Source organism: Camelus dromedarius, chromosome 23, assembly GCF_036321535.1.
Source record: "Camelus dromedarius isolate mCamDro1 chromosome 23, mCamDro1.pat, whole genome shotgun sequence".
NCBI lineage: Eukaryota > Metazoa > Chordata > Mammalia > Artiodactyla > Camelidae > Camelus > Camelus dromedarius.
In genome coordinates, this window is record NC_087458.1 from 14,653,317 (window position 1) to 14,668,139 (window position 14,823).

At 45.4% G+C, this 14,823-nt stretch overlaps 1 protein-coding gene across 2 annotated transcripts in view; it reads right to left on the minus strand.

The window, feature by feature from the left end:
* Window positions 1-326: 326 nt before the first annotated feature.
* Window positions 327-14,823, minus strand: part of FAM78B (family with sequence similarity 78 member B) — an 89,842-nt gene continuing 75,345 nt past the window's right edge. Inside the window, exons 2-3 of one of the 2 annotated variants that reach the window (XR_010377534.1) lie at window positions 12,624-13,553; window positions 327-3,403 (exon numbers count right to left, since the gene is read on the minus strand). Coding sequence is in view for 1 of the 2 variants with exons in the window: in XM_010984441.3 (XP_010982743.1) it covers window positions 13,031-13,553 (523 nt within the window). In the remaining variant the exon portion in view is untranslated. Of the gene's footprint in view, window positions 3,404-12,300; window positions 13,554-14,823 lie in introns of those variants that run through there. The other variant, XM_010984441.3, reaches the window with a different exon arrangement.

Genomic DNA, 14,823 nt, shown 5'->3' on the forward strand with positions numbered 1-14,823 from the left:
AGACTAGGATAGCCTGTCATCAGGGAGGAGGGCGAGGCCCCCTTTCTGTTCCTTACCCAGTGTCATTCAGCTTCTTTCTCATCTTAGACTTGTCTTCTGGACCAACTCTAACTCAGCGCTCTGCCTTAGCCTGCCAGTTTTCCTAGCTGGGTTAGGACTCCTGCACCTGCCCTCGGAATGTCCCAGGGTTGCATGTTCCTGGGGCCTTCCCTGGGCTTTTTGGAAAACCAGGCACTGCGTCTTTAAGGACCAACTTAAAGAGAAAAGATACTTTGTCGTTGTTGTTGTTGAATACATACTGTATTTAACATTTTTTTAATCCCAGAGAAGTGAAATGCAACATCTGTTTGAGTTTACATTAACATCCAAAGACTGACGACTCAGAATTTCCTAATGAAAGTCATTTTTAAGGCACTCTGCAGAGCCAGCTTTCATCTCTTCCTTCATTGGGTTTTTTTTCCTCCAAACTGTAGCAGAATACCTGGTTTCTCGTTCTTCGAAGTGATACACACATGCTCATGCTTTTAACCTGCTTTTTGTCCTGACGACACCGAAAAACAGCACAATTCCAATCAGGAGACAGGGAAGGAAGGACGTACATGTGGGTAGGTGGGTGAGGAGACCACAGGGAGGGCAGACAAGAACATCCATGAACTGGTGTGGTGGCAGCAGGAAAAACAGGGAGCAGAAGGGAAATGGAACAGGGTGGGGTGGGCTAGATGGCTGGCAGCCCGTGAAAAATAGGCTACATTTCCCAGTGAGGTTTAAATTAATTTAGCTGGTTCCTTTTTTTTAATTTGTAAAGATAGGGCCAATATAAGGGAGGTGTCTCAAAAGGATGGAAATTGTATATAGGTTAGGTGTGCTTGCTTGTGCTCATGCACCGAAGGTTTGACTTTAGCAAAAGGTATGATTTGGGGCAGGGGCTTTTAAACGTTCCCCTCTGAAAAAAAAATAATCTCCCTTACTGGCCCACTACTGTGCCTGAAATTCCCACCATGAGAGCCACTCCTTTGGATTAAGGCATTATCTGTAGCCCCTATTAAAGCATAAATGTCATCTGGGAGGGGTAACACTCAACTCTTTAGCAGCCACTGACTGATCTGTCTGTCACCGATCAGAGAGTAGGACCCTGAGAAATGGGACGTAGGGTGGGGACAATGTGACTAATGGGGAAACAAGGCTTGGTGATCAGGGAAACGGGGGGAGGGGCAGGCTGGGCAGCTGAGGGTGTGTGCAACATAGTGCTTGCCCCAGGAAGTTTCTTCAGTGGGAGAGATGGGGTAGAAAAACAACCCTTCTCACATCACAGGCTTCTTAGGCTGTGTGTGCACATGGTATATAACAGTGTGTAGATACTACAACACTCTGTGTGTATATCTGACACAGAATTCACTTGGGCCCCTTATGAACATGCTACATCTCTGTGGATCTCTATGGATTTTTATAGTGTGTACATGTACATATGTACACACACACACACACCATATTCACACACACATTTACTCACACTCAGAAGCGGAGATCTTGTAAGTATGATGTGTGAGCTATCTCTTCTCAGCCATCTGGGATTTGGATGCAGCCCAAATCTCGGGGAAAGGACTGGCTTGGGGCAACGTGACTCCTTTCTCTGTTATCAGTAGACCTTCATTCAGTTCAGGTGACTCTGCAGAAATGGCCAAGGCTTGGGTTATGAAGACTGAGCATGGGCCTTCCTATCTGGATTGGGATTTGGAGATGTAAGTGCCTCCAGCTTTGGAGTTTGGGAGCTTGGAGTGGGGGTAGCTGTAGAGAGAATCTGGAAAGGGGTAGGTTTCTGCTCATGGAAAAGATGGAAGTCATTTAAAAGCAGCCCCCAGGCTGGGTGCAGGCACCAGCCTCCGAATTCAACTGGCAGAACCTGCCAGCTCTCTGGGGATCTGCTCAGGTTGGTTGGCCTGATGGGGAAGGTTCAGTGGGAAGGGTTAGAGATGGGGAAGGTTCAGGGCTGGAGGAATGGAAAGAGGACTTGTCATTCCTCAATGGCCTTTTCCTATTCTTGGTGTTGAAGAAAGATTGGGAAATAAAGAATGAAGGATGTGGATGGTGAGGAGGGGCAAAGGAGGGAAGACAGACACTAGAAGGGCTTCTCAACCCTAGTCTCCCATTAGAATCATCTGGGTGACTTTTTAAAAACACCAGTGCCAGGCTCTACCCCCAGATATTCTACTGTAATGAGCTGGGGAGGGGACCAGGAATGTTTTGGGTTTTTTTTGGTAAGCTCCTCAGGTGTCTTTAATGTGCATGTGGCATTAGCTAAGAAGACAGCACCAGAACAGAAGGAGAAGTCTAGGTCTCAGATGATCAGGCTGGAGCTGACTGGCCAAGCCCCACCATGCACATGAAGGAGAAGGGGAGGACTGGTGTGAGGGTCGCAGGGTATGGGGAAGATTCTTAGAGCTTCTATCTGAACAGTCAAGCCTCTGCTGATGTGAGTGGCTTTATAGTCTCACTAGCTGGTGGTTTCTAACCTCATTTCTGGTTGAAAATCTGTTTGAGGTGGAGGTGTTTGGGCACAGGGAGAGAACATCCCCCCCTCCTTATTTTCTGTGACTTCAAAGAGGAATAATTCACTGTGTCCTATGGGGCCAAGAAGACAAATTCTGGGGCTGGATGCTTCAAAGATGGGAATGGATTTTCTGCTGTATAATAAATACATACTTCATAAATCGGTCAATCAATCAGCAAGGCAATAAATAATGTACACCATTCTTGCCCTCTTAGGGCGGTTCTCCCCTCACCCCATTGGTCCTAGTGACTGACCCTTTGCCCTTGGTCACCTGAAGGCACCCAGCTTGGCCATGTAGGGGAAATAGAACAGCTTTGGCCTTGGCTTTCCAAGGATCAGAGAAATCTAGAGAGAGTATTAACATTGGCTACCCACATGAAGAAGGGAGAAAGAGGGGAGATGTGTATTCCCTTTGTTTCCCACCTGGAAGTGTAGGGAAGGAAGGCAGGTTTTGGGAACCAATGCTGGAACATTTTAGATACCTGAAGTCCAAGCTGACCAGCTCTTCATCCTAGCTTCACTTAGTGGATTTGAGATCTGGAGGGACCCACTCTTTCCACACAAAGAGATACAACAGACACAACTCCCACCTCAACACAGCTCCCCAGGAGCCACCCAGCCAACCCAGCCAGCCCACAGGGAAAGCTGCATGGCACACGGTGGGATGGGAGGGGGTACGGGTCACGGGATGAGGGGATGGGAGGATGGCGAGGAAACAAGTAGGATGGCACCCATGTTAGTGGGAAATCAGCTATCCAGGGCTTCAGCTTCTGGAGTTCCCAGCCACTGCTCTTTTCCTCTTTAGTCTCTGCCATGTGGTTCTGCTCCTGGGTGTGCCTTGTCCTACTAGGTGACCTGTATGTGGACATGGAGACATGTAAATAAAACGGGCATTAAGGCAGTGACCAAAGAATGTCATTCCATAAAATCAGATGTTCAAAATCTGGGCTCCATACATAGATTGCAAGGGGACAATGACCCTGAAATTTTATGCAAAATTGTAAGTGCTTATTTCCATATGCATTGCTCTATCAAGATGGTCTATAGCATTTGTGTGTTTCTTAAAAAAGGATTAAAAGCTAAAATAACGCTAAGGGATTCTAGATTGTCTAGGGATGTATCTCATCAGCAAGGCACAAAAAGATCTACAGAAATGGGTGGGAATTCCAGATGCCCCACCCCACCCCCATGGCCTCGTTTCTCAGCATCCAAAGGCACAAGGTGATTTGCAAGAACCAGAATCCCTGTGGCTTACCCAGTATTCCTGTGCAAGACGCATACTCCAACTGTGCTAAAACTTCTTGAATGTGAGTCTATGTTATTCAATTCGAAGTTGTCAATCAGTTTCTCATTAAAAAAGAAAAATTGTTTCCACTATTTTTTGGTGTGGGTACTTGAATATATTGCTTTATGTAAGAGCTGTGGTCCTAAAGAAGAAGTAGGTGAACTGAATTTTTAAAATAAAAAGGATATATTTGAATGTACAAAAAAAGTTGCTCTCAGGAGCAACTCATTGAGGAGCAAAGGAAGCATTGGATATCTTCCTCTTTCTTCTCTGATCATGTTCTTTATGTTTTGCATCATTGGATTGTTGATATACTGGGTTTGCTTACAGGGATGTACTGCCGTGATGACACAATGAGTTTTTAAATTACAAATGAACACTGTTGCATTTTCAGGTTGTATGTATAGTTTCAGTTTCAGAAAGTAAACCGACCCAAAATTCTTACATAGATGGTCAAATAAATTCATTCCAGTTGTTTGAAGTTTGTAGACAACCCCATGATACAAATGGGGACCTGATAACCTAGAAGCCATTCTAGAAACTGTCCCTCCATACACCCTGTGCTCTGGAGTAGCTGTCATACTCTATTATCAGTGAATGCCAGTTCTCCTTCCTGCCACGAGCGACTGGTCAGAGGCACTGATTGTGCTAGGCTCTGCCAGCCTTTTGATGTCTCGCACGGCACAGAGTGAGACATGATGGATGACGGGGTGGGGAACCATGTGAACACATGTGCGCAGAGGTTTTGAGACAAACTCACAGAGTCAGTCTGCTGCTCATGGACCACACTGAAGAGATGCCTGTGTGCAAAAGTCACATCGTCATGATGACTGCTTTACATGACCATTATATTCATTATCATATTATTCACATTGTATTAATTCTACAATAAGGGTGCTTTTGGGTTGGCGTAATTTTTGTACAGAAAATATTTTAACTGCGTGGTTGAGCTCCATCTCTCAGTTTCCCCAGGGCAAAGCAGGGTAAGTTCAGAGCCCTCTGTCAATGTGCTCTCACAAGCCTAAGAACTTTACGGGGGTGACTGTGACTCTAAGAACAGGTTTTCCCATTTCACAGTTGGAAAAGAGTAGGTGACCTGCAGAAGAGGACCTGCATGATAGTCAATTCAAAATTAGGCTTCCGGGGTCTCAGATTTCCTGGTTCATGAGACCATCCTGAGCATTTGAAATAAGCTTGGGAAATGTCTCCTTTACTGAAGAGGAAAAGACAAGATTGTTCTGGCTGCAGAAAGTTTGGAATCTGACTGAGTTGAGAGCTGTGTATTCTGTCACAACAAATTCCCTATTTCCTTTCTGATAAACGTGCCCAAAGAAGGCATTGCTTGCTGTTTGATTCTGTGAGTGGCTCTTAGGAGCAGGTATCTTCTTGCTGTTTCAGAAGATCCACGAAATTCTTTAGGTGAGAGAGTGGGTGAGTCTTTAGTCCCTGATCTCTGTGTGTGTGTGTGTGTGTGTGTGTGTGTGTGTGTGCGTAAGACTGTGTGTGTGTGTAAGACTGTGTGTGTACGCATGCACACTGTGCATGAAGCGGTACGTGGGGTAGTGCCTCAGTCCTTGTTCATCTGATATGCATATGCAGAGATCTTCTTTCTTTCCTAATTAATTAGAAGTAATAGCTTTCTATAGTTTCTGGTACGTGAGGGAGCGAAGTGGGAAGTAATCTAATTGGCTGTCTTGCTTTCAGAGCCCAGTTTAATGAAATAGTTCTCAGCTTGAAGTGCATGTATTATCTTTCCTGTTATTTTTCCAATTAACATTTCATTGGATCACGTCTGGGTGGAATATTCTAATTGGTTTGAAGGGTGGGGGTGACGGGATGAGAGCAGATGGGGAGATAACCAGCTGCTTCTTTCATCATCAGAGCCTGTGTGTGTCCTGATGTGGCTGTAGGTTTTCCCCGGTGCCTTTCCTGGGAAGAGCTCAAAGAGCTTGACAGAGTGCCGCCTTGTCCCCTTAGCCAACCTCACGGAGCCCTTGGGCCAGAAGCTCAACGTCCCCTCACAGGCAGACTGAGGGAGCACTTGCCAAGGTTCTGGGGTTCCTGGCGATGTGTGACCCCAAAGGGGAAAACGCATGGCTCCCAGAGTTTCCTGTGAGCATCACATACCTGCAGACTCTGGAACATAGCAGACGCCCCTGTACATACTTGTAGAAAGACTGAGTGCCCAGAGGGGTCTCACAAATACCCTCCCATACCTGCCCTTCTTGTGAAGAGAATGATGCACAGAGGATGGTATGAAGCAGGGCTGGGGCTGGGGTGAGGCAAAGCAGGCACCTAGGGCAGACCCTGAAGGGGGCTCCCCCACTGCCCAGCAGGTGCAGAAGCAGTGTTTGCAAACAGGAGTGAGTGCCTTCTTAGAGTTTCCAGCCAGACATCCTGATTGGTTCACACTAGCTCTGGGCCTGGCCTGAGGCAAAGCATCCCATCCTCCTTTCTGACTCCTCCCCGTTCCCAGTGATGCCAAGTCTCAGCCAGTCCGAGGCCAGCCCCACACTCAGCTCATCTCTCCATTCAAACGCTTCCTGTGCCCGTCAGAGCCCTCTCACGCTCCCCAGGGAAGTCTGCGTGCAGCGGGGCCACTGCTCTCTGTCTTGGCCCTCTCCCCTCATTGCTGTAATTCAGATGCCTCTTTTCCCTTCTCTCAGGCATTACTGCACCCAGCATTCAGCTGTTTTAAGGGTCAGGTCGCGTTTTCTGGGTTAGCCAAGGACAAATGGGAGCCTGGAGGCAGAGAGTCTCCTTTGCGTGGCCACATGGCCTGCTGCCCTGAAGCCTGGCTTCATGCTTTTCTTGGTGAGAAGAGCTAGCAGGTTCTCTTCGGGGAACCACTTTCCAGTTGGGCCTAATTGCCTCTCTGCAGAGAGCCTGTGGCTAGGACCCAGCTGGGAAGAAGGCACAGACTGGGGTGTGAGAGCAGGGGGCCTTGAGAGTAGCCCTGAAGCAAGCTGTGTGGCTGGTCCAGGCGGGGCCAGGCGGAATGGCGCCACAGCAGGCGAGGCAGGCAGAGAGAGGGGCCGTAGCCAAACACGCCTCTAGTGTGCTGAGACAGCCTGGGGGTGGAAGGCAGCGTGGGAAGACATATTTCCTCTTTTTATGTGCATCCACATGACCAAATATGTAATGTTTCCTACAAACTGTGGAGTCCCAGCCAAGATCCAGGGCATCAGAAACTGTGTAGGGGCAGACAGGTTAGTGGGGACCCACATAAAAGTGTATATATGCATCATAATTATTATTACTTTCCCCACTGTCTGGCCTGAGCCCATGACAGGAAAAATGTAGCTGTCCCCGGCTGGCTTCTACAGCAGGCTTAAACTGGGCAAATCGTGCTGGGATTTCAAGTCTGGCCCAGATCTGATCAGCCTCTTTTCCTTTCCAAAAGGCCTCTTGGAGTTCCAGCTATAACTTCTGCCCAGGGCTGCTTTCTAAAGGACTATGCAGTGGGTCTCCTTTCTTTCCTTAACTGCCAGGGCCCAGGCCTCTCCATCAGGGTGTCTAGGGGCAGAGGGAGCTCAAAGCCCCCACCCTCTCCATTGGCAGGGAGAGTGGGCTTCCCTGAGAAGTCGATGGGGCTTGAGGACCTGCAACCAGCCCTGGGCCCCATGGTTCTACTGACATGACAATACCTTGTATCAGGTGGCACTTGAGACATTTTGGAGTGTTTCCAGGCATCATCCTGCTGTGCCTTCCTGACTGTGACGTTGGCTGGCTGTGTTAGTAGCTCAGATAACAAAGGAGGAAACTGAGGCTAAGATGAATTACATGATTTGCTAAAAGTCTAGTCCCCCAGCTGGGTTTAGAAGATACCAAGTCATGCTGAGGTCCTGGGCTCTGGCCTGCTACCTCAGAGCACGCAAATGGGCCTCCCTTCCAATGTGGAAGAGAAGAGAAATCACCTGAAGGCACAGAGCCTGAGGTGGCAGAACCCAGACTCTGCAGGAGAATTTCATCTGTGCATCCAGAGATTGGCGAGAAAAGAGTCTCTTTCCTAGTCGGTCAGCCCTGCCCACAGAACAGCAGTGGCCGGACAGGCAGAGAAGGACGCCTGCATTTATCTCACTCGGGAGAAAGTGCTCCGTGAGAATGGAGCAAAGGTGTGGAGCCAGGAGACTGAAACTCAAGTCCTCAGAGCACCCCTGATATTAGCGTGTCCTTGGACAGATCACTTGACCTTCAAAATCCCTCATCTATAAAATGGCGATATAAAGCAGGTCTTACAGGATTGCTGAGAATGAAATGACCAAATATTTATGTCTGTGCTATGCAAACCACAACATACTAATCAAATGGGAGTTATTATTAATAACAGTAAGAACAGAAAGATTGGACTGATACTAAGATTTTCTGTCTTGAATAGAGGTGTTTTCTACTCTATGAAAAGGAAAATAAAAGCCCTCTGCAAACTGTGAAGCACTGTACATCTCAAAAGAATTGTTAGGGGGACTGAGGTTAGTTAGTGATGGGTTAGTTAGTGGGGGAAGCGTGGCTGCCCACGGTGAGCAGCGGCACTCCATCTCCCCAGATGCATTTCTGTAAAAGAGTTTAAGGATGGCCAAATAACCTCGGCTGTCCTCTGGCCACTGAGCTGGCAACTCTACTGAAGGCCTTCCATAGGCAGATGTCCTACCAGGGAAACTGGAACCAGATGTACTCAAGATCTCAAAAGAAATTAATGGCAATAAGACTCTGGGGTAAAAATATCTATGTGCACTGAGCTTGCTCACTCTGCTCCCTTTCTATCTAAGGATCATTTAGGCTTAATTATAGAGTTCAGGCATTCATTGGGTTTTTGATTAATTTTCTTTTCAGCTTGAAGCGTGTGTGAGTGTAGTGGGTCTGTGAGTGTGTGTGTTTACATCTTTCTTTGCAGTTCCATTGGGAGTTGGCTCTGGCAATGTTTAATTGTGCCCTCAGTTTTAACAAGAACGTCCAACGTGCCAAATGGAGCTTGGAAAGCCATTGTTTCCAGTGCTTCCGCCCCACGGGCTGCTCCTGCCGCACTGAAGGACAGCGGGTGGTGGGGCCTCGCTCAGCTGGGACCTTAGCTGCGGGGTGCATGCATGCTTTCCTCCTCCTTTTGTGCTTATGGTGTTTCAGGGAGTCTGAGACCAGGAGAGCAGATTTCCCACTCCACTAATTACCAGTACTGTGCTGAGAGCTGCCGAGTGACAGACAGCTCACCCACACTGCAGCCCCTGACAGGCTTTTTTTTTTTTTTTTTTCTGGGCAAATCTCCCTGGGGATTACATGGTTTTCTGCATAAAAAAATGGTGTTCGTTCTCTTGTTTTTAATATGCCTACTTAGTAGATTGGTAAGGACTACATGACTGTGTAGGTGAAAGTTACATGCTTTCCTCCTTCTCTTTTGTGCAGGGGACAACTGGGGAGGCACCACAGTATAGTGTATTAACACAGGATTCGGGGCCAAGCAGCTCAGTTTGAATGCTAACTCCTGACATTTTCTATTTGTGTGCCTAAGGGTAAGTCACTTAACCCCTTAGGATCTCAATTTATTGTCCGTAAAAACTGGGGATAATAATAGTAGTATCAACAGTAATTACACTCATAAGACTGTCTGGGGATGAGAAAATGCATGCAGAAGCCTTTTGTAAAATACCCCATAAATCATAGTTCTTTTATTTTACTGCTCAGAATCGCTGCTGAGAACACGTTTTGACCTGTGAGCCATTCCTAGCACCAGGGAAGGGCGAGTTGCAAGAAGACCCATGGAATGGGAGGCAGAGGAGGAGCTAGCCTCCAACCTCCAGGTGCTGTGGGCCAAAGCAATGACCTGGGGGTGTAGAATGCTGCACAGGGCCCAGATTACGAGTTTTATCTCAAAACAGCTGACACAGATAAAAGGGAATCAGGAACAGTCTTTTTTTTTTTGGACATAACCATAAGAAGGATTTCCCCCTATAATTTAAATAATGGATTCAATTGTCTCTACTGCTAAGAGGGTGAATGGCTCAAGGACTGGTGACAGTGTTTTGGCTAGAGACAAGGGGAGAACTCTGGGTCTCAGGTAAGTGTGACCATGCCGTGAGGTGAGATATGGGAGACCGAAGGTCTTCTCTTGGCTCTGCTGCTAATTGTGATCCTACTAATTATGTGACCCTGAATAGATGAGCTAATAAACCTCAATTTCCTTGAGATCACGGAATAGAAAATCTCAAAGGTGACTAAAGAATCTACGACCTGATGAAATGCTCTTTTCCACACAGGAATTAAAAACTCTTGTGCAACCAAGAAACGGCTGTGTGCATGTGTGTTTAGAATCTAAACATAGTCTGAAGGCCACCCAGCTAAAACCTAATCAAGGCACCACACGAGCCCCTTTAAACTGATGGCATCTGGCGGGCAGACCCAGGGGCTGTCAGGGGAAGAAAGGCCTGATGGGAGGATGGAGCTGACCCCAACAGAAATTTCAAGGTAAATTCTCTCTTGTTCGAGAGTCTTTCATTTGGCAATATCCTGACTAAGCTGAAAGGTGATGATCTAAGGGTGACAGAAAGAAAAGGGATCTTTTCCTTGTAAAGCAACTATAACTTTAAAATGATAGGCTGGAGGGCAATAGAGCATTCTGCCAGACTGATTCCAGAACTGAGAGACCCAACTATAGAGTTCTCAACAGTATCACTGACAATAATCATAACATATATTTGCACAGTGCTTTTAGCTTTTATGAGCACTTTCCCATCTATTTTTCTCCTTTTTGTCATTATTACATGATTTTCCAGAAAACTGGCCTGGGGTCATTTCTCTTAAAACTCTGAAAAGTGTGAGTTTTCAATGGGAACAAATCTAGCTAAGTATGTAGCACCTTGCTTTATAAACACAGGTATGTCCTCGAAAAAGTTATGCTATATGTAAATATAATTGTGTAAGTCATATCTTATTTTAATGGGCAGAAATTTTGTGTAGGATTTTGTAATGTAAAAAATCATTTTTCTTTAGTCTTTTGTTTGTTACTATTTTAGATTTTTAAATATCATGTTGTCTTAAAGTAGGGCCACATGGATTAGAGTCCAAGATCAGTATCCACACTCCAGAATTCCATAAGGGTGACATTTAATTCAATCACAGAGAGAGACTGCTGTTTCCTACGTCAGCATGGAAAATAAGCAGTTTTCTATTTAAACTGGGGAGCTCTTTGGGGCTACCTCTCCCATAAAAAACAAGGAAGCATGGGAAAAGACAGAGGAATTCAAATGTAACAGCTGAATTATTTCTAAATGGAATGTCTCCAGGTCTTCTGTGAGCCACCGATGTGTCATTAATGTGCTGTTATAAATAGCTCAGCTTGCCATCAATAACTAATCTATAAGAGAGTAGCTGGTGGCTGGGGTGTGAGGTTAACACTCCATAATTTAGAGTGGATGTGTTAACCCTCTCATGTAAATAAGCACCATCCCCTGGGACTAGAACCTGAAATATATTAAACTAAATTGAATTTTTAATAAAAGTAGTAAGCAAGTCCTCCTGCTCTTCCTTCTCCATCTTCAAACTCTGATAAAAGACAGATCATTGGAGCCAACCATGGGATTTTAGTAATTATACTGAACCTCAACTCTCTCACCTCTGAAAGTAGGCTGGCCCATAAAATCCACAATGGTATTGTGAGAATTTATAATTATTTTGCATGGGGAGTTTTGAACAAGGAGGTATGTATGTATGTATGTATGTATCTATCTATCTATCTACATAGCTATCTATCTAAATTAGCTCTATCAAGAATAAAATAAAAAGCTCTGTGGTGATTTAACCCAGAAGAGCTGGAAAAATCCTTATTGTAAAGACTGGAAACTTTAAAAGTTTTATACTGGCCTGACTAAAGGAAATATGGTCTCTCATCTTTATTGATTGGATCTCAGCAATACAGTTTTGCTTAATGTGAGTAGCTCAGAATTTCATTAAGTGCTCTGAAGTTAAGCTTTATGAAGCACTTTCTCACAAATTCTTAAGCAGTTAAAGTTGAACTTCTGTGAAACTGAGCTAAAGTAAACATATATATACATATACACAGTGTGGGTACTGTGTATACATAAAGGTTATAAGCACACATGCAGATATTGCTGGCAAATCTGCTAGTAATTATGCTACATACATCCTGGCCTGTGTGCTTGCATGTGTGAATGTGTGTGTGCATAATTGCACACATGTGTGCATTCTGTGTGTTCAAATAATTCAGAAACTAAAAATCCCCAAAGAATAAAAATACTATTCTTACTTGTTGAAATATCCTTGAAACTCAACATGGGTTCATGGCTTATAAACAATTATCTTTTTGTAAATTTAGGGCTGGTTTTTGGAAACAGAACAGGCAGCTGTAAACAAAAACACAATTCAGGCTTCACTAAAAACACAGTGAAAGCCCCAAATATGACAGCTACTGCAGAATACAGAAACTATCTATCCAAATACTGTGATTGAGGATATTTTGAACAATCAGTTTGAAAGAGGTGGGTAGATGGAACCATTGAGAGTCACCATCGGTTAGAACCACCGTCAGCACCTTGGACAGTTCCTAGGAGGCTCTCCCTCAGAATGGAGCCCATATTTCTGTCTCCAGTTTTCTAAGTGTTTCTTTCATTCCAGTGAGTGTGCTGACGATCTGATGACTAACTAATACATGAACAGGTATATTTTGCAGTAACAAATTATTCCTTCCTCTTTCCATTGCCCATTCTCTTCACCACCTGTCTTTCATTCCACCCCGTTCCCCGGCACCCTCCAGTCGGACAGTGGGACCGTCTGTCTTACAAACACCTGCTGCAGATGTTTTCGCTCCTGCTTCTAATTGGTTCGGAAGCAGCGTTTCCCACAGGCACTGTTTAATTTCGTTTCCATCCCCTGCATCTCACAGGAAAGAAATGGTCAATAGTTCAGATAAAAGAATCATCCTGGTCAGCTCCAAAATATGGCTACTTGCATGGTAATCACAGCAAGTCTGTCAAATCAGTGATTTCTTTATTCCTAAAAGGGAGGGACTTTTCCTAAGGATAATGGTTCTACCACCCAAGGAGCAGCCCTACTCTTCACAAGCGGCTGCAAAGGCTGGCAAACCGCGAGGTCTGCTTTGGCTCAGAAACTCAGTTTGGCTCCTGCCACCCCCTGGCAACCTCACTGCGTGTCTCAGTGGCATGTGCTCCACACACAGTCAGGCCAGTCTGTTTCTACTTAGGAGGGATCACAACCAGAGGTGGCCCCCGCTTGGGCCTCCACATGAGGACCTGGGCATCGTTGGCATTGGGTTTCACTAGTGCATTTGGGGGGATGGGTTCCATCCGGCTCAGGATTCGGGGCTGCTCCTGCTGAGTCCTGCCCACCAGCCGGGCCCGTTGCCCCAAGAGCTGAAGGGGGTCCACCTCAATGTCCACCCTCATCCTCCACTTGATGGTCTGCAGAATGATCTTCTCTTTCGTGGAGGTGTTCATGGCCACCAGCCAGGTAGTGAAACTTTGGTCCCTCTTGATCCTTGTGAGCAGCGGCACATTGCTGTCACTTACTGGCACTGCCCACGTCACACTGGGGTAGAAATTGTCATTCATGCTGACGGAGAACCTGGAGATCTTGTTGGTGGGGCCAACCAGGGTCACAGTTTCTGTGGTGTTCCCGTACCAAGGGTAGCTCACCCCATCTGAGTCACTGATGGCTTTTACTCTCCCTTCCCTCAAGTCAGGCAGTTCCCAGCTTGACCTGGCAAAGCAGAAGAGATGCACAAGAAAAGAAGAGGCTGAATGAATTTTTCAAAAGCTGGAGGGGTGCCCACCATTTACTAACACGGTCAATTTGGGCAAAATAGGAAGTTCAGAGGGGAATTCAGGTCAAAAGGTATACACTGAGCTGTTTCAGGATTAAATGAGAACAAACCAAACCAAAACAACAACAACAAAAAACCAATACCAAAACAAGTTAAATTAAACCATAGCTGGTCCAACTGGAAGCAAAAAGCTCAAAGAGACATTTGTGAGACCCACAAAGAGGCACCAACTAGTTGGAATGGTGCAACTGAAATGAACTGTTTAGAGGCATTCATTTACAAGAACCACTTTCTCAGGAAGTATGAATGTGCATAAGGTTTGTTAAGAAAAGGCAGTGGTTAAAATTTGATGTATTTGGAAGGAAGCATCAGTTGGAAAGGAGGGCAAAAGGAGGTAAAGTTAAAGGTTATACCGATTTCCTAGGAAATCCCAGTAGTAGAATTTCTACTCAACAAGAGGTTTGTTTGTATTCCAGTCATTGGCCAATTCAGCACTTAGATAACATAGGCATAGAAACTGATAAAACAGGAAGATAATGATCACCACTGGGAAGCCACCTCAATGTGCAAATTGTGCCATAGGCTGCCATACATAGTCTCTAACATGCTGTTCTCCCATATTTGTGTCCTGCCTGGAAGTCTAATTGCTTAGTGTAGCAAACTTGCCATTCTGGGCACTCTGTTACTCCTACTCCACGTGCCCTAATCTTAGCTCATGTCTTTCCCCCATTGCCATGGACCACTGATCCTCCTCATCATTCTTATAGGTGACGCTTATTGGTCTGTTCCAACCACTGTGTTGAGTACTTTAATTATGTTATCTCAGTTAATGCTCAAAATATCCCACAAAATAAACAAATTTTTATTTCCATTTACACAAGAGAGTACGGAGGCTTTATACACTGAGGGTTCTACAGATTGTTAAGAGATGGAGCTGGAATGTTCACCAGGAGAACCCTGGTTTCATCCATTGCTTTGACTTATGCCACTGCTCTACTGGAAATCCCTCAAGTCTGAGGCACGTTTTCTTCCACAGCCACAGACACCCCAGGTCTGTATCATTAAGGGAGGGTTTGATTTTGGAAGCAGCCAAAATTCATTATGAATTAAGCATAGTGAATAGGGAGTAGGTTTTTTTTTTTTTGAAAATTTGCTTATTTTTATTTCTTCTATGTAAAAGGAGTATCAATGTGCATTTCAAGGTGG